This window comes from Heloderma suspectum, chromosome 9, assembly GCF_057233095.1.
Source record: "Heloderma suspectum isolate Gila_16-S chromosome 9, 16-S_ref, whole genome shotgun sequence".
Taxonomy (NCBI): domain Eukaryota; kingdom Metazoa; phylum Chordata; class Lepidosauria; order Squamata; family Helodermatidae; genus Heloderma; species Heloderma suspectum.
The window spans coordinates 13,385,936-13,409,049 of NC_139466.1; the positions used below are offsets into that span (position 1 = coordinate 13,385,936).

The following is a 23,114-nucleotide window of genomic DNA, read 5'->3' on the forward strand; positions in this document are numbered from 1 at the left end:
AGACTTAAGGCAGCTTTGTACTATTTGCTCTATTTACAAATATTCAAAAAGAGCATACTGGAGGCAAATACAGTCCCCAAACCAGATAGCACAACCACAAATCCTGCATCAGTTCCCCAAAGAGAGCGCCTGCATGCTGGGTTGCTTCATCTCTCATCTCCAAAATCTTTCTCTCTCTCTTTCTCTCTCCAAATTTAAAACTGCTGCAAATCCCTCCAGTCATTAATGCCCATTAAAGTTATTTGGTTAACTCCTAAATGGCCGTGGAGCGGAGCTGGCCGGGGCCGGCGAGGATTCCGGGGGGGGGGGAGAGGGACGGATCGCCGCCTCCCCCCTGCGGACCCCAACGGACCCAAGGTGAGGGGGTTTCGCACACCCCTGCAGTCCGGTTGCTAACAGGCCATGGACCGGGACTGGTCCATGGCCCGGGGGCTGGGGACCCCTGCTTTACATCACCCATCGTGACAGCTGGGCTGGAAAAAATCTATCATTTCGTGCCAGTTAATTAGTAAGGCTTTTTTCACCATGAAGAATCCAGAGGAGCCCTTAATGAGTTTATAACGCTCTGACAATGGTCCATCCCTTTTGCTTTAATCACTTCATGAGAAAGACTGCTGGAGAAAGGCCGATATTATGAATTCCCAATGGTAAGCCCCTCCTGTTTTGTCTGTGTTTTTTTAAAAAAATCCACTATGCAAATTAGAAAACACACACTCAAGGCTGCCTGCATAAGGTGGTGGGGTGGGGGGAATCTGGCCCAGGCCCCTTTAGAGCAGGAACCCCCCACCTCAGCTCCTGTGCATACCGTTGAGCCCTGCCACATTGTTCACCAGAGCGCCATACAACCATAGGAACATCGGAAGCCGCCTTACACTGAGTCACACCCTTGGTCCATCTAGCCCAGTATTATCAATAGCCTTACACCCTGCCTGGAGAAGCCAGGAACTGAATCCGGGACTTTCTGCATGCAAAGCATGTGCTCTAGCACACCTCTATGCGTGGCCACGTCTGAATTGCCAAAAAGCATTTGTTGTTCAGTCGTTCAGTCGTGTCTGACTCTTCATGACCCCATGGACCATAGCACCCCAGGCCTTCCTGTCCTGCGCTCTCTCCTGGAGTGTGCTCAAGTTCATATTCATTGCATCGGTGATGCTATCTAGCCATCTCATCCTCTGTCGTCCCCTTCTCCTTTTGCCCTCAGTCTTTCCCAGCATCAGGGTCTTTTCCAGAGAGTTTTCTCTTCGCATTAGGTGGCCAAAATATTTGAGCTTCAGCTTCAGTATCTGTCCTTCCAATGAGCACTCAGGCTTGATTTCCTTTAGGATGGACTGATTTGACCTGCTTGCAGTCCAGGGGACTCGTAAGAGTCTTCTCCAGCACCACAGTTCGAAAGCATCAATTCTTCGGCGCTCAGCCTTCCTTATAGTCCAGCTCTCACAGCCATACATTACTACTGGGAAAACCATAGCTTTGATTAGACGGACCTTTGTCGGCAAGGTGATGTCTCTGCTTCTTACTATGCTGTCTAGGTTGGCCATAGCTTTCCTCCCAAGGAGCAAGCGTCTTTTAATTTCATGGCTACAGTCACCGTCTGCGGTGATCTTGGAGCCCAAGAAAGTAAAATCTGTCACTGCTTCCATTTCTTCCCCTTCTATATGCCAGGAAGTGATGGGGCCAGATGCCATGATCTTCGTTTTTTTAATGTTGAGTTTCAAACCAGCTTTTGCACTCTCCTCTTTCACCCTCAACAAGAGGCTCTTTAGATCCTCTTCGCTTTCTGCCATTAGGGTGGTATCATCTGCATATCGGAGGTTGTTGATAATTCTCCTGGCAATCTTAATTCCGACCTGTGATTCATCCAACCCGGCGTTTCTCATGATGTACTCTGCATATAAGTTAAATAAGCAGGGTGACAATATGCAGCCTTGTCGTACTCCTTTCCCAATTTTGAACCACTTGGTTGTTCCATGTCTGGTTCTTACTGTTGCTTCTTGACCCTCGTACAGGTTTCTCAGGAGACAGATAAGGTGGTCTGGTACTCCCATCACTTTAAGAATTTGCCAGTTTGTTGTGATCCACACAATCAAAGGCTTTAGCGTAGTCAATTAAGCAGAAATAGACGTTTTTCTGGAATTCTCTTGCTTTCTCCATGATCCAGCGAATGTTGGCGATTTGATCTATAGTTCCTCTGCCTCTTCGAAACCCAGCTTGTACTTCCGGTAGTTCTCGGTTCGCATACTGCTGAAGCCTAGCTTGTAGGATTTTGAGCATCACCTTGCTGGCATGTGAAATGCGTGCAATTGTACGGTAGTTTGAACACTCTTTGGCGTTGCCCTTCTTTGGGATTGGAATGTAAACTGACCTTTTCCAGTCTTGTGGCCACTGTTGAGTGTTCCAGATTTGTTGGCATATTGAATGCAGCACTTTAACAGCATCATCTTTAAGGATTTTAAATAGCTCAGCTGGAATACTGTCATCTCCGCTAGCTTTGTTGTTAGTAATGCTTCCTAAGGCCCACTTGACTTCACTCTCGAGGATGTCTGGCTCAAGTTCAGTGACCGCACTATCATGGCTATCAGGGACATTCAGATCTTTCCTGTATAGTTCTTCTGTGTAAATTTGCCACCTCTTCTTAATCTCATCTGCTTCTGTTAGGTCCCTGCCTTCTTTGTCCTTTATCAAGCCTGTCTTTGCACAAAACGTTCCCTTGAGATCTCCAATTTTCTTGAAGAGATCTCTAGTCTTTCCCATTCTGTTGTTTTCCTCGATTTCTTTGCATTGTTCATTTAAGAAGGCCTTCTTGTCTCTCCTTGCTATTCTCTGGAACTCTGCATTCAGGTGGATATATCTTTCCCTTTCTCCCTTGCTTTTTGCTTCCCTTCTTTCCTCAGCTACTTGTAAAGCCTCATCAGACAGCCACTTGGCTTTCTTGCATTTCTTTTTCTTTGGGATGGATTTACTTGCTGCCTCCTGAACAATGTTACGGACCTCCGTCCATAGTTCCTCAGGCACTCTGTCTATCAGGTCTAATCCCTGAAATCTATTCCTCACCTCCACGGTATATTCATAAGGGATATGATTTAGGTCATACCTGAATGGTTTAGTGGTTTTCCCTACGTTCTTCAATTTCAGCTGAAATTTTGCAACAAGAAGCTCATGATCTGAGCCACAGTCAGCTCCAGGTCTTGTTTTGACTGACTGTATAGAGCTTCTCCATCTTTGGCTGCAAAGGACATAATCAATCTGATTTCGATATTGACCATCTGGTGATGTCCATGTGTAGAGTCGTCTCTTGTGCTGTTGGAAAAGAGTGTTTGCTATGATCAGCATGTTCTCTGTGTCCTGCTTCATTTTGTACACCAAGGCCATGCCTGCCTGTTATCCTGGTGATTTCTTAACTTCCTACTTTAGCATTCCAATCCCCTATGATGAAAAGGACATCTTTTTTTGGTGTTAGTTCTAGAAGATGTTGTAGGTCTTCATAGAACCGATCAACCTCAGCTTCTTCGGCCTCAGTGGTTGGGGCATAGACCTGAATTACTGTGATGTTGAATGGTTTGCCTTGGATTCGTACTGAGGTCATTCTATCGTTTTTGAGATTGTACCCCAGTACTGCTTTTCCCACCCTTTTGTTGACTATGAGTGCTACTCCATTTCTTCTAAGGGATTCTTGCCCACAGTAGTAGATATGATGGTCACCTGAATTAAATTCGCCCATACCTGTCCATTTGAGTTCGCTGATTCCCAAGATGTTGATGTTCAATCTTGCCATCTCATGTTTGACCACCTCCAGCTTACCTTGATTCATTGATCTGACATTCCAGGTTCCTAAACAATATTGTCCTTTACAGCATCGGATTTTCTTTTCACCACCAGACACATCCACAGCTGAGTGTCCTTTCGGCTTTGGCCCAGCCGCTTCACTCTTTCTGGCGCTACTTGGAAATACCCTCTGCTCTTCCCCAGTAGTATATTGGACACCTTCCGACCTGAGGGGCTCATCTTCCGGTGTCATCTCTTTTAGCCTTGTGATACATTCCATGGGGTTTTCTTGGCAAGAATACTGGAGTGGGTTGCCATTTCCTTCTCCAGTGGAACACATTTTGTCAGAACTCTCTGCCATGACCTGTCCGTCTTGGGTGGCCCTGCACGGCATAGCTTATGGCTTCACTGAGTTACGCAAGCCCCTTCGCCACAACAAGGCAGTGATCCATGATCCCAAAAAGCATAGGGATGTACGAAAGTGACTTCCCTTTCGCGGATTATGTTGATGGTGGGGGAGAGGCATTCCATCCCTCCCCTCGGAATCCTGGCCGGGGGGGAGGTGCTCCGTTCCTCCCCCCGGAATCCTCCAACGGCCGGCTGTGCTCTGCGGTAGCTCCGCGGAGCAGCCGGCCAGGCCCGGCCTGCCCAGGCCAGAGCTGTCCGCAGCCGGATTTCTGGCCGCGGAGGGCTCTGGGTAACCCCCCCAAAAAAACACGTACGCGAATGGTGGCGGCTACGGCCGCCATTTGTGTTCCTTCTTTTTACCGTCTTAATGTACGTAAATATTTACGTAGACTATGATGGCGAAAATCAAGGGGAACGCAAATAGTGTAGCGGGCGCCATTTGCGTCCCCTTTTGATTCCCCATTTTAGCCTATGTAAAGATTTACGTAGGCTAAAACAATGAATGAAAAAGGGACGCAAATAGCGCCCGCTACGCTATTTACGTTCCCCTTGATTTTCGCCGTCATAGTCTACGTAAATATTTACGTAGACTAAGATGGCCAAAAAGAAGGAATGCAAATGGCGGCGGCCGTAGCCGCCATTTGCGTACGTGTTTTTTTTTTAAACCCACCCCCAACCATGATAGGCTATGTAAATCTTTACGTAGCCTATCATGTCTTTTTCTTTTTTTTCACAAGCCTGGAAATGGTGGCGTCGGCAGCCGGTCGGAAGACCGGCCGCTGCCTTCGCCGGAGCCGCTGCCGCCCGGAAGATCCGCCCCAGGTAAGTCTCGTCCCGGGGGCGATCCGCCGGGGGGGGGGGGTGGCATGCCGTTCCGCCACAGATTTCAGGGAGCTGAATGCACTGGCATTCGGCCTCACTGAGATCCGTGGTGGAATTCTCTGACATCCCTACAAAAAGGAGGGTTGTGATGGGGTGGCCTGCGTACCTTGCTCAGCCTGCTATCGATGGGCAACTTCAAGGCTGAGCGCTTCCTTCTGATGATTCTTTACAGCAGACTTGAACAGGACAGCCCTTCAACCAGAAGATGCATTCAAAATAGAGGACAGTCCTTTGGCTGCTCTTCAAATAGAGGACTGTCCTCTGTTAAGGGGGATGCATGGCCAGCCTACCATGGATCCTTGTAGGGGGGCAGTGACAGAGCCCCCAACATCACACCGGTCCCTAAGGTAAGTTACCTATGAAGCCCTCAAAAAAGTGGAAATGCATTACCAAAAAAGAAAGAGAGAGAGAACGGTGATTTGCATTTCATTTGCATATTCTAAAATATGCCAGAATAAGTGGCTTTGGCTACTAACACCTTGACCAGCAGGGCGGGGGACAATATTTGCTGCTCTGGATCATGCAGGAAAGTATCTTGGCCTGGCCCTCATATACAGGTCCAGATTGCTCACTAGGCTTTAGGTGCCAGTTTCAGACTGAGAGGGTTTCTGACAGACTGTGGGGGAATCCCTAACACAGGACGCTCCTCACTTCCAGAACTTTGTCCACTCCGACCCAACAGGGGCTGGCTCCATCTGAATCCCAGGCCCTCATTCTGCTTGAGGCCTCCCCTGTGGAAATGCACCTCTAGCTATTGGACACTACTGTGCTATCCTATGCGTTATCATTCCTTTGTAGTGACCCATAGAACTTCAAATCACAGACAGTGGAAAGAGAGAGAGAGAGAGAGAGAAAGAGAAAGAAAATATCTGTATCAAAATGATTTAGAAACCAAGCTTTGACACATTTTTATTCGCAGATCCCAACGTTTAAATTTAGCAAGTGCACACAGCAAAACCGAGGTCGTGAAGAACTGTCTTCAAGCAAAATTTGGCCTTCTTCTCAACAACAACAGAAGTGGGTTGCTCCTTTTGCAAACAGAGGCCACTTTTCTCACAAAAAAATGTGTCAAAAGCATGCAACAATTCACAACTTTGCAGGTGGTGCAAAGAGACTACATTTGAGAGTGAGACAGCAATGAATACACAGACACGGGAAATGTGAAGAGGCATACAAATGGGAAGAAGTCACCATTTCTGCAAGCAAACACATAAAAAGAAAAGAGGAATCCCATCCCAAGGCCTGACTAAGTATTAGGAATGCCACATCATTGTAATAAAACACAGGAAGGAATTCTCCCCAACTATAATTTTGGTTTTTCCCCAACTTCATGTGAGGCAGTACATATGACCACAACTGAAGACGGAAAGATCTGACAGAGAAGACTCATACTGTGAAATTAAAGAAAATAACTCTTGGTGACCCAGTACCCTCCCCCAACAATAGGAAGAGGAGCTGACATACTAGTTTTATGTTAGATGATGGAGTTTATATCCTAGGAATGAACTTGTACAATGAGCCACTACCATGAGGTCTAGTGACATGAGTCTCCAATCAATTGATGAGTTATTACCATTTTCCTACAACCCCCATTCTATCTATCTATCTATCTATCTATCCACCCCCTCACACCAAATTTCACACACACATATATGCATCTTCTTAAAAAAACATTTTAACATTCAGGAGTCATAAATTGTGTGTTTTGATTGACACAAGACATTTCACCACCACGACCCGCCATGATATATACTAAAACATACAGCATGTCATAACTGAGAAGACCGAAGCCTGGCTCTCCCAAGTCCCAGTCCAACATTCTAACCACTACACCACAGTGGAATGTATTTATTTACAAATAAGATATACATTCATGTTTATCCGAGGATGTGTTTGTTTGAAAGCATCCCCATATAAAAGTCATCCCCACAGTCTCCTTCTGGGAAAATCAATACTACTGTGGCATTGGGAAGATGCCTTGAGAAGAATGGGGTGCTGGTCGCTCCTAATGGAAGCAGGGAATGTGCAACCTAGCCACCATTTTGTGAGCCTGGAAACACAGCTATGGCTTGGCATAGAGGTCAGATGTGAGGAAGGGGCTATACTGTAGGGGTATTGAACCTCTTTCAGCTTGAAGGCCAAATGCAGTTTTGGAGAAGCTCTCAGGGTGGTGGGCAGGCCTGAAGGAAAGGTATTTCTGGTGTTTCTGGGCCAAGACACCAGAAATACCAAAAAAAAAATACCGGCACATTTCAGTGTAAAGCTCTTGCTTCCAAGTAATTAAACCCTAGGAGAGGCAAGTCAAGCTTTTAGAATTGGGGGGAGGGGAGTGCATAAAAGCTGGGAAACCACTAAATGGGGGTGGGGAGAGGGTATGTGGCCATCTGGGGGATCCCAGGTGGGCCATATTTGGCCAATGAGCCTGGGGTTCAATACCTCCATTATACTGGCTCCCATGAGGCAGTTCTGAGAGTGCAGGACAAACAGGATCGCTCCGATTGATTTGCAGTGAGATTTAAGCAGCCTGACCATGTCTCTAATGCCATAGGGGCTGTGGCATTAGGGTCCCAAAACCTTTCCTTTCCTTTCCTTTCCTTTCCTTTCCTTTCCTTTCCTTTCCTGCCATTGTAGAACTGGAAATGCAGGCTGTATCCTCTGCTGGAAGCTTCTAAAAAAAAAAATGAAAAAAAGAAATGAACAGAGGAAGCGTGAAGAGGAATCGGAAAAAAGAAGTGAAGACTAAAAACACCACCAAATTGTCCACATTCACACTTTGCGTTGGGATCATGGCAGACTTGATCATTTCATTGCTGCCATGCCAACTATAAATCTTTTAATAAACTTAATTTAAATTCAAGTTTTAAAAGTAAGCCCTTGTTTTTGTTTTAAAAGAAAGTGGGGGAGATTTCCACATAACTGCAGCCACTATCATCAGTTATGTGTGCTTTTTACAGTGAAGCAGGGCCAGCCCCTGGCATTTGGCGTTTGAGGTGGAAAATCCACCTGCCAGCTGTCTATACCCCAACATAAACTGATTAATGGGACCAGAACCCACCCATAAGTGCAAGCTCTCCTGAAATGATCTCAGCAATATGGTCTGAAGGCTCATAATGTAGCTACCTTGCTAGATAGGCAGGTTTAGGTGTGGTCAGTTTCTCGATGGGTGACCACTTGGGAATCCCATCTACATGGTCTTGAGTATGAATGGTGTGATATAAATGGACAAGAGATGTGAGTGGGGTGTGCTGGCCACAGAACCCCAAAAGGAAACAACTGCTCAGGCTTCTAGGAAGAGCTACTCTTTTTCTTTATATTACATAAATGTACCTCCTACTCAGTGCACAAAATACAGCGGTAGGAAAGACCAATGGTTCAGCTGCCTGTCCAAAAGCAAGATGCCTACCTATTGTCCAGCCTATAATATGCAACCATCAATTGTCACAAGCTATTTTGCTGCCCTAGGTGAAAATTACTGCTGTCCCGAATCCTGCCTCCTATTTTTGGGAACTTTTTCTCTCCCTGCAAAAGAGGCATTGTATTCCTTATTTATACAAGATGTAGGGGTGTTCATTTTCATTAGTGTTGTGCCCCCCCAAAAAAAAGAATCTTCCTTTTTTGGCATTGGGGGGGGGATGAAAACTCTGGCGAAAGAGGCTGGGAGTGGTGAGAATTTTGGAAAATGTTCTCCTTGGGGAGGGGGACAGGGTTTCCACATACCTTTTTAAGTATAGGTGATTCTTGAGGGGTCTTCTTTCTATTTTTTTATTTTTAAAACATGCCCTGCGCTTGCAGGAGCCCAGGATTCTTCTCCAGCCCGGCAGCCCTTTCTGAACTCTCAGGAGACCATGTGACCTCACCCTCTCCAACAGGCATTCAGGAAGAACTGGAGAAGAGGCCTCACTTCCTAGAAGTGCAGGCGGTGTTTTAACAACAACAACAACAACAACAACAAAATAGAAAGAAGAGCCCTCAAGAATCACCTACACTTTAAAAAGGTCAGTGGAAACCCTGTCCCACTCCCCAAGGAGAAAATTCTCCAAAATTCTCACCACTCCCAGCCTCTTTTGCCAGAGTTTTCATTCCCCTGCCCTCCAAATGCCAAAAATGGAAGGTTTTTTTTTTTTGGCACAGCACTAATGAAAATTAACACCCCTACGTCTTGTATGAATAAGGAAGTTTGCCAAGCACAGCTCCTTTTTCCTGTTCCACACAACTGGATGGCACGAAGGACACTTCCTTTGTTGGACATCTGCATGGAAGGAAAGGGGAAATGGGAGTAGGGGATCACAACTGCCCACACACCTCAGATCCTGTTCTCCCAAAGGGCTTCCCTGATTAGCCTGGAGAGATCGGAGGAATGTTTCAGTTAGCCTGGAATTGAGCCACCATAAGCAGCTTCCTGTACTTCTTCTTCGATTGAGCCGGTTGTGGCCATAAGCACAGGGCTGGCCCTACTATTAAGGAAAGTGAGACAGTTGCCTCAGGTGGCAGATGCTGGGGGCGGGGGAGCAGGGAGCAGCAGCAAAGCTTTGGAGAACAGACTTGTGGGCCCCAGAAGCTAGCCTGCTGCCCTTGGGTGTGGTGGAGGGTGTTGTCCCTTTGTCAGCATTGAAGTAAGTCTCAACTGCCAGTCTGGTCACCTTCTGTACATATAATTGGGGATGAGAGCCATCTTGCACTCCACCTCAGGCAGCAAAATGCCTTGGGCCAGCCCTGTATAAGCAGAACACAAGCATACTACAGGAAGAGCAAAAGAAACTAAGGCCCATATTGCAGGGGAAAAGAAAGATATTCCTCCAAAAAAGATATTGAAGGGAGGGGCTGTTGAACAGCACATTTTGCAAGCAGAAAATTCCAGGTTCAAGCCCAGCTTTTCCAGTGAAAAAGATCAGGTAGCAAGTGATGAGGAAAATCCCTGCCTGAGTTCCTGGAGGACTGCAGCCAGTCGGAGTAGATGATACTGGGTTAGATGGACCAACGGTCTAAGCTGATATAATGCAACTTCTTACATTCCTAAACCCTCCTTGCAGGCCATGTCATCATCCCCATTTCATTTAAAAACAAAACCAAACCAGTCAGTATAAACCAAATGAAAAATCAGCTAGACTACCAGAATTCTTGAGGGAAAATACAGCTGACTGGGCACTTAGAAAATAGCTAAATACACTTCAGCAGAAGCCTGCCTGAACGAGTAGCGAAGGGAGAAAAAGAGCCGCTATTGGTGGCTTTAAATTTACACAGACAAGGAAGACCAGCTTTGCTGAGTGAGTCACATTCCAGGACTGTGTATTTTTTGGACCAAAAGGTCCTCCTTCTCACCACTACCGTTGTCTGGGCCAGGGCAAAAGGCATTTGAAGAAGCAGGTTGCAATGGTGACGAGAGGGAGAATTACCAGGGGGCTCTTGTCAGTGGGGCCCTACCGGCTCTTGACAGGTGCCCCACCATGCCTACCCTTGACACCGGCCTGACTGGCCCCACTAGATTTCTACTTTAAGGAATGGCTATTTTGTGATCACGTATCTGCAAAAGCTATTTGGCATCTTTTTTAATGGACTGTTTGAGCAGATTTAATCAATCTTTTATGTTAAGCTGGAAAGGGCAAATACTGAATTATGTTATTTCTATTTCAGCCTCCTTTTATATTTCTCAGGTTCATTGCAAATTACATGGGTGGACAATGCATATAAATAAATCATAGAGTCCATTATTTAAATCAACAGTATATTTATTTCATAAATGTGCCCTTCGTTCTATATTTTGGGAGGAATGCTTTCAAAGACAAAGTTATAAAAGCAAGATATTTAAGCAAATGCACCATAGCAGAAATGATTCACAAATTGTTTATTCCCTTTCTCTTCTTCTTTTAAAATCCCAAGTTAAAAAAAATACAGAAGAGAAACCCTCATAAAATTTTACTCAATAGACCCAGATGCTTTCTGGCTTCAAAAGAATGCATTTTAAAAAGAGAACTAGAGGGGTGGGGGTGGGGGAAGTATTTTATCACATGCTTTTTTGAAAGAACTTTATTTTCTTAAATTACTTAAACGCTATTCAAGATAGTTTTGTAAGGAACAATTCAAGATCTTGAGAGATGTAGGCAATTAAGGTTGTTGTTGTTTTTTTAAAGACAGACAGACAGACAGAAAAAAAGGCAACAAGAATAAAGTGCTACAATTATAAAAGTGCCCAGTTTTCTTGCCGACAAAGAAGGCAAAGTGCTCATTAGGGGTGTGTGTGTGTGTATATATATCTCTATATAGATATAGATCGATGGCATGGCTCTGTCCATAAAGGATGGAGCCAGATACCTACTTATTGTAGGATTGACATAACAGGGATGTGACTGGAGCCAGAACAGATGGCATCTAGTAGAGCTCTGGAGATAGACAAGTCTGATGTTGGCATTCACCAACCACGCAATTACCATTATGTGAGGGGAACAACAGGGTTGAGCTCGCTGGTGCTGGCTCCAGGATTTTCAGTGCCCCTGGGCAAGCCACCCTTAATGGGCCTCCTCCCTCAGTGAGTCTACCTTCTCACCACCATTGTCACCAGCTGGTATTGCTCCTCATCATGGCTCCCACTTGCTGGCTTGGTAGGCAGAGAGCCAGGGAGCAAAGAGGCCGTGGCATCTCATGCTGCTCCTTCTCACCACCACTATTGTCTGGGCCAGAACGAGAGACTGGTGAACAAGCAGGTTGCAGCAGTGAAGAGGACGAGCAAGCCCAGGGGAGTCTGGTTTGTGGGAACCTGCTTGGGTATGAGCCCTCAGCAGTTGCCCAAACATGCCAACCCTAGATACTGGGCCTGGTGCTTGCTCCCCAACCCCATGTCCTCACTGCCCCTGCCCCCGACATGTCTGAACCAGATAGCCTGCTCTACATGTGCAGGGTCTGTGTGCAATTTAGAACCCTGCATGTTCAGGGTTCTAAACTGTGTGGTTGGCCTGCACACGGACAGCAGATTCCACACTTCTCAACTTCTCGTCTAACACGTGGAAAGCAATGGAGATTAGGGATGTCCATCGCTGGGAAATCTGACGCCTTTTTGTTCGATGGAGTTCTGCGGTGTGCCCGACTTGGTTTGCATTTGTGGGCAAGCCGTATTTCCCCCCCCCCCAAGCTCCAGGAGGCTTTTGCACATGGGGTGGTGGTGTTCCCTCAATTTGCACCCATGTCTGAGCAATTTGTGCAAAATATAGCCAAATGTGCACCAATTACACACGTTCGGCCAGAATTTGTGCACATTTGTCTAGAATTTGTGCAAATTTGGCTAGAATGTGTGTAGATTGCCGAAATTCCTAAAAAAGATTAAAATGTGCAAAATTCCCAGAAAATCTGTGAGCCGGCCTAACTCCCTGCAGGTTGCACTGGGTGCCACTGGATGTCAACTGAAATGACATCCGGGGTGCCAAGTCTGTGAGAATTTGTTGGATGCCACCCCGCAAACGGATTTCTCTGACATTCCTAGCGGAGATGTGATGGCAGGGCCAGCAAGCACGGTCGTTCTCTTTCTCTCACACAGTGGTAGTTGCATGGGGCTATCTAGGGGACCTGGCTAGCTAAGGGAACACCTGACTCATAATGAACCTACCTGGTTATTAAGATCTGCAGGAGAGACCCTCTTGAAGACACCATTATCTGCAGAGGCCCATTGTCAGGCATGCAGGAAAGGGCTTTTTCTGGGGCTGCTCTCAAACTGTGGGATGCACTCCCTCAGGAACTTACAGCACAATCCTATACATGTCTACTCAGAAGTAAGTTCCACTGAGTGCACTAGGACTTACTCCTCGGTAAGTGTGCATAGGCTTGTAGCTGTAATAACCTGCAGAAATATTTTTGTGATTGCAGGCTTTCTGTTTGAAGGCAGAGCAGGAGTGGAAATGCTGCAAGATTTTCTGTGGGGGATTTCCTCTAAGCTGTTTCCATCTCCTGATCCTAGTCATTCTTGGGAGAGGCAAAGGAAGGAAGAAAGAGACACACATGTATGCACACACAAAGATAATGTCTTTTAAAGGTGGTTAATAACTCTGTTTTAAGATAACAACTTCTTAGGGTTTGGTGGTGCATGCTAGGAAGACCAATCTGCAAAGGAAGGACCAAGCATCTAGATCTGTCGCATACTATTTTTGACCTGCTCTTGGGTTTATTCTCTGAAAGAGGGAGCAGAGCTAATGGCCAAGCAACCCTGTACCGCAACCTTCCTCAAGCTAGGGTCCCCAGATGTTGTGGGACTACACCTCCCATCTTCGACTATACCCACCACCATTGGCCATACTAGTTGTGGATGCTGGGAATTGTAGCCAACATCATCTGAAGACCTGGATCAGGAAAGACTGCATCTGCTGTATCTGAATCCCAACTCCCTGGCCAGATCTACATCATGTGTCATACCAATATGATCCCATCATGGTGACACTATATCTCTCTTGCACATTTATATCTTGTAGTGTACACAAACAGCTTCTCCACATTTAGAGAAAATTGCGTGGCCTTACCAGTGTTGTGTCTTCTGGAATCTTTGTGGGTTTAATGACCAGCAAAATAGCCCCCCCCCCACTTTTGCCAGTTCCCTCCCATATGTTTCATTGATACTGCCAGCAGATGGTGCTGTTTTATCGTATGATTTAGGTTTATTACCGCATTTAAGGTGACCTTTAAAATGGTGGGTTATCCCTTGAAAACAACGTGAGAGGCATTGGAGGTTGAAGACGTTGTGAAAAGGGCCCCTGAACTTCCATGAATGAACAATCATGAGTGCACAATAAATGCCCCGTGTAGAGATGCTCAAAGACATCTGTTGCAGTATTTCGGATAACGCAGAGTAAAAAGCAAGAAATAATACCAGAAAAGCAGTATACGGAATACAGAATATATTCCATATACATTCTGTATTCCATATTCTGTTGAGGCACATAATGTGATCAGCACACTTCAATACCTATAAAAAGCACTAGTGTAGATCTAGCCCAGGTGAAAACACCCCCTTCCCCCAGCACCACTATGGATTTTATTTTAATTGCTTCTCTGAGAAACCACTTTTGGGGTGAAAAGGAGTGGGATAAAAAATGTAAGAAATAAATACATTAACCAATGGGGATTAAGTGATGGACAGCAAAAGTGAACTCTGAGAGCCCTAACAGGTGCAAAGAGACTTCTATCCCAAGCCTCAAAAGATAAACACCCACGACCTATTATTCAAGGGACTGAAGATCTTACTGCTCTTGCTGAATTTGGACATTCAGTTGACAGAAGCCAATTTCATCTGGATGCTTATTTAGATATATGGTCTGCTTATAGTAACATATATATTTGAAACAGCAGTGTTTTTTTAACCAGTGATGTTGTGAGTAGTTATTGCAAATGGATTATTATTATTATTTTATTGTTTTATTTGTTTTTTTAACCAGTGACATCGTGAGTAGTTATTACACATGGATTATCATTATTTGTGGTTATGTTCCTGCTATGGTTGTTTGAAGTCCCCTCTCCCACTGGTTTCTTTTTAAACTGTTGCTGTTGTTAAAATTCCAAATAAAATTCAAGAAGTAGAATGAATAAATACATTCGATTGGTTAGTTGACAGATGCTTTCGACCCAAGCCTGACAATGAAAAAGCCTCTCCTAAATTCTGTTTCCTCGTAAAGGCAACTGAGAGGCACAAATCAGTTATCCTTCCCCTGCTGTGACTTACTATACTACTTGGCAATGCCACAGCTGTTGTGACTGGAATGCTCAGGAATGGGAGAGGCTTTCACTCAGCAGCAGTGTCTAAATATAAGCTCCATTAGCTTTTTGGGGTTGGAACTAGTGGACTGAGTTTTCAGCTAAACGTCGTGGAAGAAAGGGCTTGAATACCGCAAGGACCTCGTGGTGTTGCGGTATGTAGGGCCAGCGTCACAGGTGGGCATGGTCGGGCACCTGCTGAGGTTCCCTATCCCAGCAGGGCGCCCCCCCGGACTTGCTCCTCCTCTTTGTCATTGCAGCCTGCTTGTTCTCACTCTCGCCAGACAGCACAGGTGGTGAGAAGGAGAAGCAGGAGAAGCCTTGGCCTACTTACTCACCAGCTTTCTGCCTGTCAACAAGCAAGTGGGAGCAATGATGAGACAGAGGAGGAGGTGCAATAGCAGCTGGTGACCGTGACAGTGCGAAGACAGACTCACTGAGGGACAGGGCCCATTGAGAGTGCCTCGCCCAGGGGCCTTCAAAAACCTGGATCCAGCACTGGTCTAAGATTTCCTAGCTGCACCACTGATGGGTGAGTTATCCAAAAGGTCTGAGGCTCAAAGCCATGGCAGAATTAATTCGTTCTTCCAACCCATGTTCATTAAAAGAATAATTTGTGCACTTTTTTGGTACACATTTCTTAAATTTAGCCTTCAAGTCATTGCCTAAGGCACTCCCATCTACTCGGGCTTTCTGCACAGCACACAAGCTGCTTTCACACTTCATAATTTAACAAGGCCATGCGATGCATCGCGCTCCTTTCTGTTTTTGTTTTTTCCCCCCTCTCCCAAAACAGAAATAAAACTATCTTTTATGCAATTCCTCCTCTGCTCTGGAAACAAGGCCGGTCTCCTCCTGCACTCTCAGTTTGGTGCTTTTACACCAAATCCAGAAATATGGGAAGTACGTAAAAGAAAGTGCTTTCCCCAAAAAGAAACTACCCCAAACGAAAGCCAGTCTTTCCCTTGCAGAATCAAAGGATGATTCTCACCATGCCAACTGCACAGCATGCTCTGATCTGGTGGTGTAGATGGTCAGGGTCAGGAGAAGGTTAGGAAAGAGCCCAGCAGGGCTGGCTGTATGCTGAATGCAGGCTGGTCCCCTTCCAAACCATGAAACAATGGTGGCCCCATCACATTACTTGGGTATTTCATTTTTCCAATTACACCTCCATTAAAAAAAAAAAAGTTTGTGCTGGCTGCTTGCTTCTGCAATGATTATAAATCCAACCCTCCACTGCCCCAGGCAACCTCCTGCAAATCTAATCAGCCTCTCTTCTCTGCTTATCAGCTTTAACACATCAAAAGACTGTATCCCCTGTTGCATTACTGTGCTTCTGTTGTACCATAGAGGGAGGAGAGGACCGTAGTTCAATGGCCAAGCAGACCTTTTGCACGCAGAAGGTCCCAGGGTCAACCCCTGGCACTTCCACTTAAAAAGGATCATGTAGCAGAGGATGGGGAAGTCCTCTCCGCTAGGGTGGCCAAGTGTCCTATTTTACAGAAGACAGTCCTCTATTTGAAGGTGTCCTCTGTTTGAAGTCCTGTCCAGTTCAAGTCTAGTTTGAAGATAAAGAACTATAAGCAAAGGGCTGGATGTGTCTGATATCGTCTGATCTCAGAAGCTAAGCAGGGTCAGCCCTTGTTAGTACTCGGATGGGAGACCGCCTGGGAATCAGGCTTCCTGCATTGAGCAGGGGGTTGGACTCGATGGTCTTGTAGGCCCCTGCCAACCCTATGATTCTATGATAAGAAGGGACAGTAGTGGGCTTGAAATTGCCCATCAACAGTTTGCAGCACCTGGACAACAGGATGAATCGACACAACAGGTCCAGGGCTGGCTTCAAGGGTAGGCATGGTTGGGCACCTGTCGATGACTCACATCCCAGCAGAGGCGCACTTGCAAGAGCTGCATGGCCTTGTCCATCCTCTTCACCATTGCCACCTGCTTGTTCACCTCCCTCTCACTCTGGCCCAGACAACGGGGGTGGTGAGAAGGAGGAGCAGCAGATGCTACTGCCAACTTACTCACCAGCTTTCTGCCTGTCAAGCAAGCAAGTGGTAACAATGATGAGAAAGAGGAGGAGGTGCAATAGCAGCTGGTGACGGTGACAGTGACAGTGAGAAGGTAGGCTTGCTGGAGGAGGGGGGGCATCATCCTCTCTTTGGGTGATACAGAAGACAGCAGGGTAGTCCACAGTGGAGTGATGCAGAGGATGGATCCTGCAGCAGAGATGACTCAAGACATTGAACTCAGGCGGTGGTGTAGTGGAACCAGGACTCACAGGGATGTAGCAGCGGTACTTTTTTTTTATTAGCAGGGATGCGGTCATCATCTGCCACCTCTCCCAGAATTCCCTGTTCCCTCTGAGCTTAGCTACAGTTTTCACAGCATGTGGGGGGAGATTTATTTATTTATTTATTTATTTATTTTTCATTTCATTTCATTTCTATACCACCCAATAGCTGAAGTTCTCTGGGCAGTTAAATGCTCCTGACAACAATATATTATTCCCTGTTGAAATGCAAAGTATTTTGTGGTGGCTTGGTCTTGAATGGGCAATTAAAGGTGCAATCCTTTGCATGTTTAGACAGAACACAGCCCTACAATTCCCAGCATACCCCAGATAGCAAGGCTGGCTGGAGGGATGCTGGGAGTTGTAGGACTTTTTTTTTGTCTGAAGACCCTTTAGCTTTACAGAAGACTTGCTCCTGGTGGAGATGAGAATGGCTAGAACCAGTTTCTTGATATGGATCAACACAGCGGCCTGCATTTGGGGGCTATCCTTGGTGTCATGGCTATGGGGACCATCATGAGGAGCGCCTGCACTTCAAAACTGACCACCGGTTGTTGCAAAAACAAAGAGTCTTAAGACACCTGAAATAAAGACTACCAAATTTATGTTGGCATCAGCATTATATACGTGCTGTGTTTTAGAGTAAATGAAAGGGGGGGAGTAATAGCAAGGCCCCCCCATCACTCCTTAAGAAAATGTCCCCAAGTTGGTCACACCGATTTACCTTGCACAAATAGTATGCATGAACTTGACTCACAGGGAGTCAGTTCTCTATTAGCACATGATGATGGCTGTGCAGTGAGCAGCATGGGGGGACAGAATGTTGAAATAAATCATTGAGCAATTTCCTTAAAGAGATTCTCCTTAAAGAGATTCCGGCACCCCTCACAATGATTGCCTGGACATCAAATTTACCACTACACCACTGAACGCAGGAATATATGATGCTGCTTTGCACTGAAACAGTGCTTCTCCGTGGTCTCTCCTCTCTGCCTGAGCCATGCTATCTCAGATGCTAGGAATGGAACCTGGGACCTTCTCCATGCAAAGATGGCGCTCCTTCACTGAGAAGTGGCTTCTCCATCTACAAAAGACATTACGAAGAGTCCTGATGGAGCAGACCAAAAGCCTATCCAGTCCAACATCTTGTTCCCCCACAGTGGCTAACCAGATGCCTATAGGAAGCCCCACAAGCAAGACCTGTGGGCAACAGCTCTCTCCTGCTGCTGTTCTCCAGGAACTGGTATTCAGAGGCATGCTGCTTCTAATCCTGAAGAGTAATATATAGCCACCATGACTATATATAGCCCAAGGCAAAAACTCCAAATGAAACCCCTGCTGTGGTAAAGGCATCATAATAAACTAAGTAGCTGGACATATGGTAACCTGAGATGGCCACTTCATCAGACCTAACAGCAGGGCCGGCCCACTACTGCCATGTAGTGCACTTTCTCCAGGAACTGCTTGGATCTAAGGCAGGACTCTTGAGGAGATGCTGCTGCTGCTGCCCACACTACAGATGATACACACAGACTGGAAGCATCATTTTTCTTGACTCAGTGGGGAGCAATAGAGCTCCAGTTGGGACAGTCACCACTCCCAGAGATGGGAAAGAAACCTTGGTCATTGCTTGCGTGCAATTCATTTAAAATTGCTCACTGTTCAGTACTGAGGCTGGGACAATGCCGAAAACAAAAGACCAAAACCCAATGCTGTGTTTTTTTGGTTTTTTTTAATAAATATGTCCAAGTATCAATCAAGGGTAAACATGCATTCCCATCATGACATGCCCAATCACTGATTTTGTCTCCAAACTGTAAGAAAGATTTGAAGGATAACCACAAGAAGCATAATAGCAAAGAATGAACATCAGCCGAACAGCCAGATTGGAACTTCACCCATCAATCAAAGAAGCAGGCAGAAAATACAATGAAACCAGTAATACTCACTGCAGCCTTGTTTATGAACAGATGGAACAACAACAACAACAACAATAATAAGGTACATGCCATCACCTCCAAAAATGCTGTATTGTACTAGGCGTTGGCCACATTTGGACTATTAAACCATGACTTAATAAGCTGAGATGTGAATGAGCTTTATGTACTTGCATTCATGCACCTGCATTCATGTACCTGCATTCATTCATATACCTGCATTCAGCCGTTTCACTTCTCTGCAGCTCCCTGCTATGTCCAAACTCAGAAACGATGGTGGTTCCAAAGAAACCAGAATAAGAAGCCATGGTTTAAAGTTGCCAACCATATCCTGGCTTGTTTGGAAGTGGTAACAGGAAGCTATGGTTAACTGCTGCTTCCTGGCTCTTACCCTCTTCACGTCAAGGGCGGAGTGAAATGTCTGTGTGTGGGCACATGCAGCTTGTTCCTATCTCAGCTTATTAAGCTGAGATTTGATTGCCCAATTCGCTCAATTGATTGCCATTGGCTCAATTCAGACACCACCCCAAACCATGTTTTGCAATAACCATAATTAAAAGCCCACACCATGGGTCACGTTTACAGACCTACAGTAGGGAAACCACAGCTTCCAGCTGCTTGTTGGTTTTCATTTCCTATCTATCCAGCACTCATCTTCTTAAGTTCACTCCTGTCTCCATGGTGCAACTGCCTCTTCAGGCAGAGCGACTGCCCTAACTTGTGAATTCAAGCATAACAGCAAAGCACGGTAGGCACAAACTGTAGCTTCCAAACCGACGTCAAACCATGGTTGATATCCTGGTTTAGCAGACAACCATGGTTTGTAAGCTGGCATAGGTTTAGACATAATATCTATCTATCTATCTATCTATCTATCTATCTATTCTATACCTCACCTTTCTACCAAGAAAATGGCACTGAAGGCAGCTTACAATCATAAGAACTACTTAAAAGCAATAATTAAAAACTTGATTAAAACAATACTAGAACAAATACATCAAAAACACAATTAAAATGCTATAACAGAATTTAAAAAGAAATCATTACCCAACAGACCAGCTTACACACCAAAGGACTGCTTGAATACAAATGTCAAAGACAGAAGAGAGTTCCACCTAGAATGTCTTTTTCTTGCGTTACCACCAAACGTGCCTCTGATGGCGGCGATAATGAAAGAAGGGTCTCTCCGGAAAACCTGGGCAGGCTGGTATGGGAGAAGGCGGTCTTTCAGGTAGCCTGGTCCCAAGACATATAGGACTTTATACAGTCGGGGCCAGAAATATTGGAACAAGGACAATTGCTTTGGCAGTTGGCCTCTGCACACCACCACATTGAAGTTGAAAGGAAACACACCCAGATGGGAGTGAAGTCAGGACTTTCAGCTGTAATTCAAGGAGTTTGACAAAAGTGGGGCACTAAGCATTCAGGAAGTACAGCCAGTGGCACACACACACCCATTGTTGGGGGCTCATAAGTAATGGAACAAACTAACATCATTTCAAACTTAAGGATCGCCTTTAATACCTGGATGAAAATCCTTTGCAGTCAATGACTGCCTGAAGTCTGGAACCCATGGACATGACCAAATGCTGAGTTTCCTCCCTCGACTCGAGATGCTTTGCCAGGCCTTTACTGCAGCTGCCTTCAGCTGTTGCTTGTTTGTGGGTCTTTCTGTCTTCAGTCTTGTCTTTAGTAAGTGAAAAGCATGCTCTATTGGGTTGAGATCAGGTGACTGACTTGGCCATTGAAGAACATCCCACTTCTTTGCCTTGAGAAACTCTTGGACAGCTTTTGCTGTATGTTTTGGGTCCTTATCCATCTGCAATATGGAGCGGCGTCCTATCAGTTTGGCAGCATTTGGCTGAATCTGAGCAGAAAGTACAGCCCTATACACTTCAGAATTCATCCTGCTGCTTTGATCAGCAGTCAGGTCATCAATAAACACCAGTGACCCGGTTCCATTGGCAGCTATACATGCCCATGCCATAACACTGCCTCCACCATGTTTGACAGATGATGTAGTATGCTTTGGATCATGAGCTGTTCCTTTCCTTCTCCATACTTTTCTCTTCCCATCATTCTGGGACAAGTTAATCTTGGTTTCATCAGTCCAAAGAATCTTATTCAAGAACTGGGCAGGCTTTTTTAGGTGTTTGCTGGCAAAGGCCAATCTGGCCTGTCTGTTCTTGAGCGTTACCAGTGGTTTGCACCTTGCACCTTGTGAAGCCTCTGTATTTACATTCATAAAGCTGTCTCTTGACTGTAGATGTTGACAATGACATGCCTCCCTCCTCAAGAGCATTCTTGACCTGGCTAGATGTTGTGAAAGGGTTCCTCTTCACCATGAGCAAAATTCTGCGGTCATCCACTTTAGTTGTCTTCCATGGTCTTCCAGGCCTTTTGCTGTTGCTGAGCTTGCCAGTTAATTCCTTCTTTTTCAGGATGTTCCAGAGTATTGGCCACTCCCAATGTTTCTGTTATCTCTCTGATGGGTTTATTTTGTTTCCTCAGCCTAATGATGGCCTCCTTCACTCACATGGACACCTCTTTGGACCTCATGTTGGGAGTTCCAGTGAACAGCTACCAAATGCAAATGTAACACTCAGACCATCTCCAGGCCTTTTATCTGCTTGATTGGTCATGGGCTTCCCAGGAAACAGGCCATACCAGGCCATGCAGCTGCTTGTCAGCCATTCGTTCCATTATTTATGAGCCACCAATGATGGGTGTATGTGTATACCACTGGCTGTACTTCCTGAATGGTTAGTGCCCCACTTTTGTCAAACCCCTTGAATTACAGCTGACAGTCCTGACTTCGCTCCCATCTGGGTGCGTTCCCTTTCAACTTCAATGTGGTGATGTACAGAGGCCAACTGCCAAAACAGTTATCCTAGTTCCAATATTTCTGGCCCTGACTGTAGGTCTTATGATATCCAGGCTTTCAGCTAACCCCACTTGCCATGAAATATATTGTTTTTTAAAAATTTAAATGAGATGCCATACCTTATAGACTTGACCATATGTCCCATTTCCAACGACTTGTACTAGTTCAAATATCCCTGCTGGATCCTGGAAAAAATAACAATACAGAAGCACATTGATTAATTTTATTCTAAGAGGATCAGCATCTCGTGTCCTACAGAAGGGTATGTCTCGAATTGAGACTAGAATAGACTGGGGCAGGGGGATGCACAACCCATCAGGAAGGCCTGCTGCACAAGCTTCCCTGAAAAGAATGGAAACATGCACAACAGCTCAGCCCTCTGGGCATACTAGAAATAAATGCTAGATGTGCCTAAATCCTATTGGCTCCCATCAGTGGGAAGGGAGCCTTTCTGACCTGCAGAAGGGTTAACAGCACAGCTGTGTTCCAAGCCATGTGGATGGCAAGTCCTGGAATGTGGAAATGTCAGTGTACTGGAGCCACAGCTATTCTTGTAAAGCACGGACAGAACAGAAAATTAAACTGCTCTCAACCTCACCCAAGCCGTAGGCAGGCAGGCTGGTTTTCTAAAAACAGCATGGAAGGAAGATAAGGGGGAATTTGCCTATCCCCAAATCATAGAGGAGCCTGTGCCAGACTGTTGCAGTACAAATATTGTGGGGCTCCTAAGGTGGTGCATAAAAAAACTTCGCCAGCAACTGCTGCTCCATTTGAAAATACAGATGAGGTCTGTTTAAATATCCTCTGCTGAATCTAGAAGTTATTTCCAAACAAGATCAATTTAAATATTCCTCACCCTGAATCTTCTAGACATTATCTCCACCCTTCACCTCCATCAAAGTAAAAAAAAAGAATCTACAAATCTATCATAGATAGTTTTCAGTGCTTGCATTTCAGCAGAATATCATTGCTAAATGACATTAAAAGCCAGCACGTCAATTCTGTTGACTTGAAAGATGGTGTTGTCCTGCTGTGGTTGATTTTCAGCTACTTTCTTGCAAAGCTTATTTTATATCTAAACTAATGTGCAACCCCCCCCAACCTTCCATAATTAATTTTATGTGTTAAGAAAAGTCACTAGTGAAAGAGTTTTGAAATGACAAGCATCTCCAAAAAGTAAAAAAAGAAAAAGAAAAGAAGCTTGACTACTATACCCTAA

General features: G+C 45.4%; 1 protein-coding gene across 1 annotated transcript in view; it reads right to left on the reverse strand.

The window, feature by feature from the left end:
• Window positions 1-23,114, reverse strand: part of NRK (Nik related kinase) — a 138,309-nt gene that overhangs the window by 107,169 nt on the left and 8,026 nt on the right. The window contains exon 2 of the mRNA XM_084813733.1: window positions 22,015-22,080. Within this exon, the coding sequence (XP_084669859.1) occupies window positions 22,015-22,080 (66 nt within the window). The remainder of the gene's footprint in view (window positions 1-22,014; window positions 22,081-23,114) is intronic.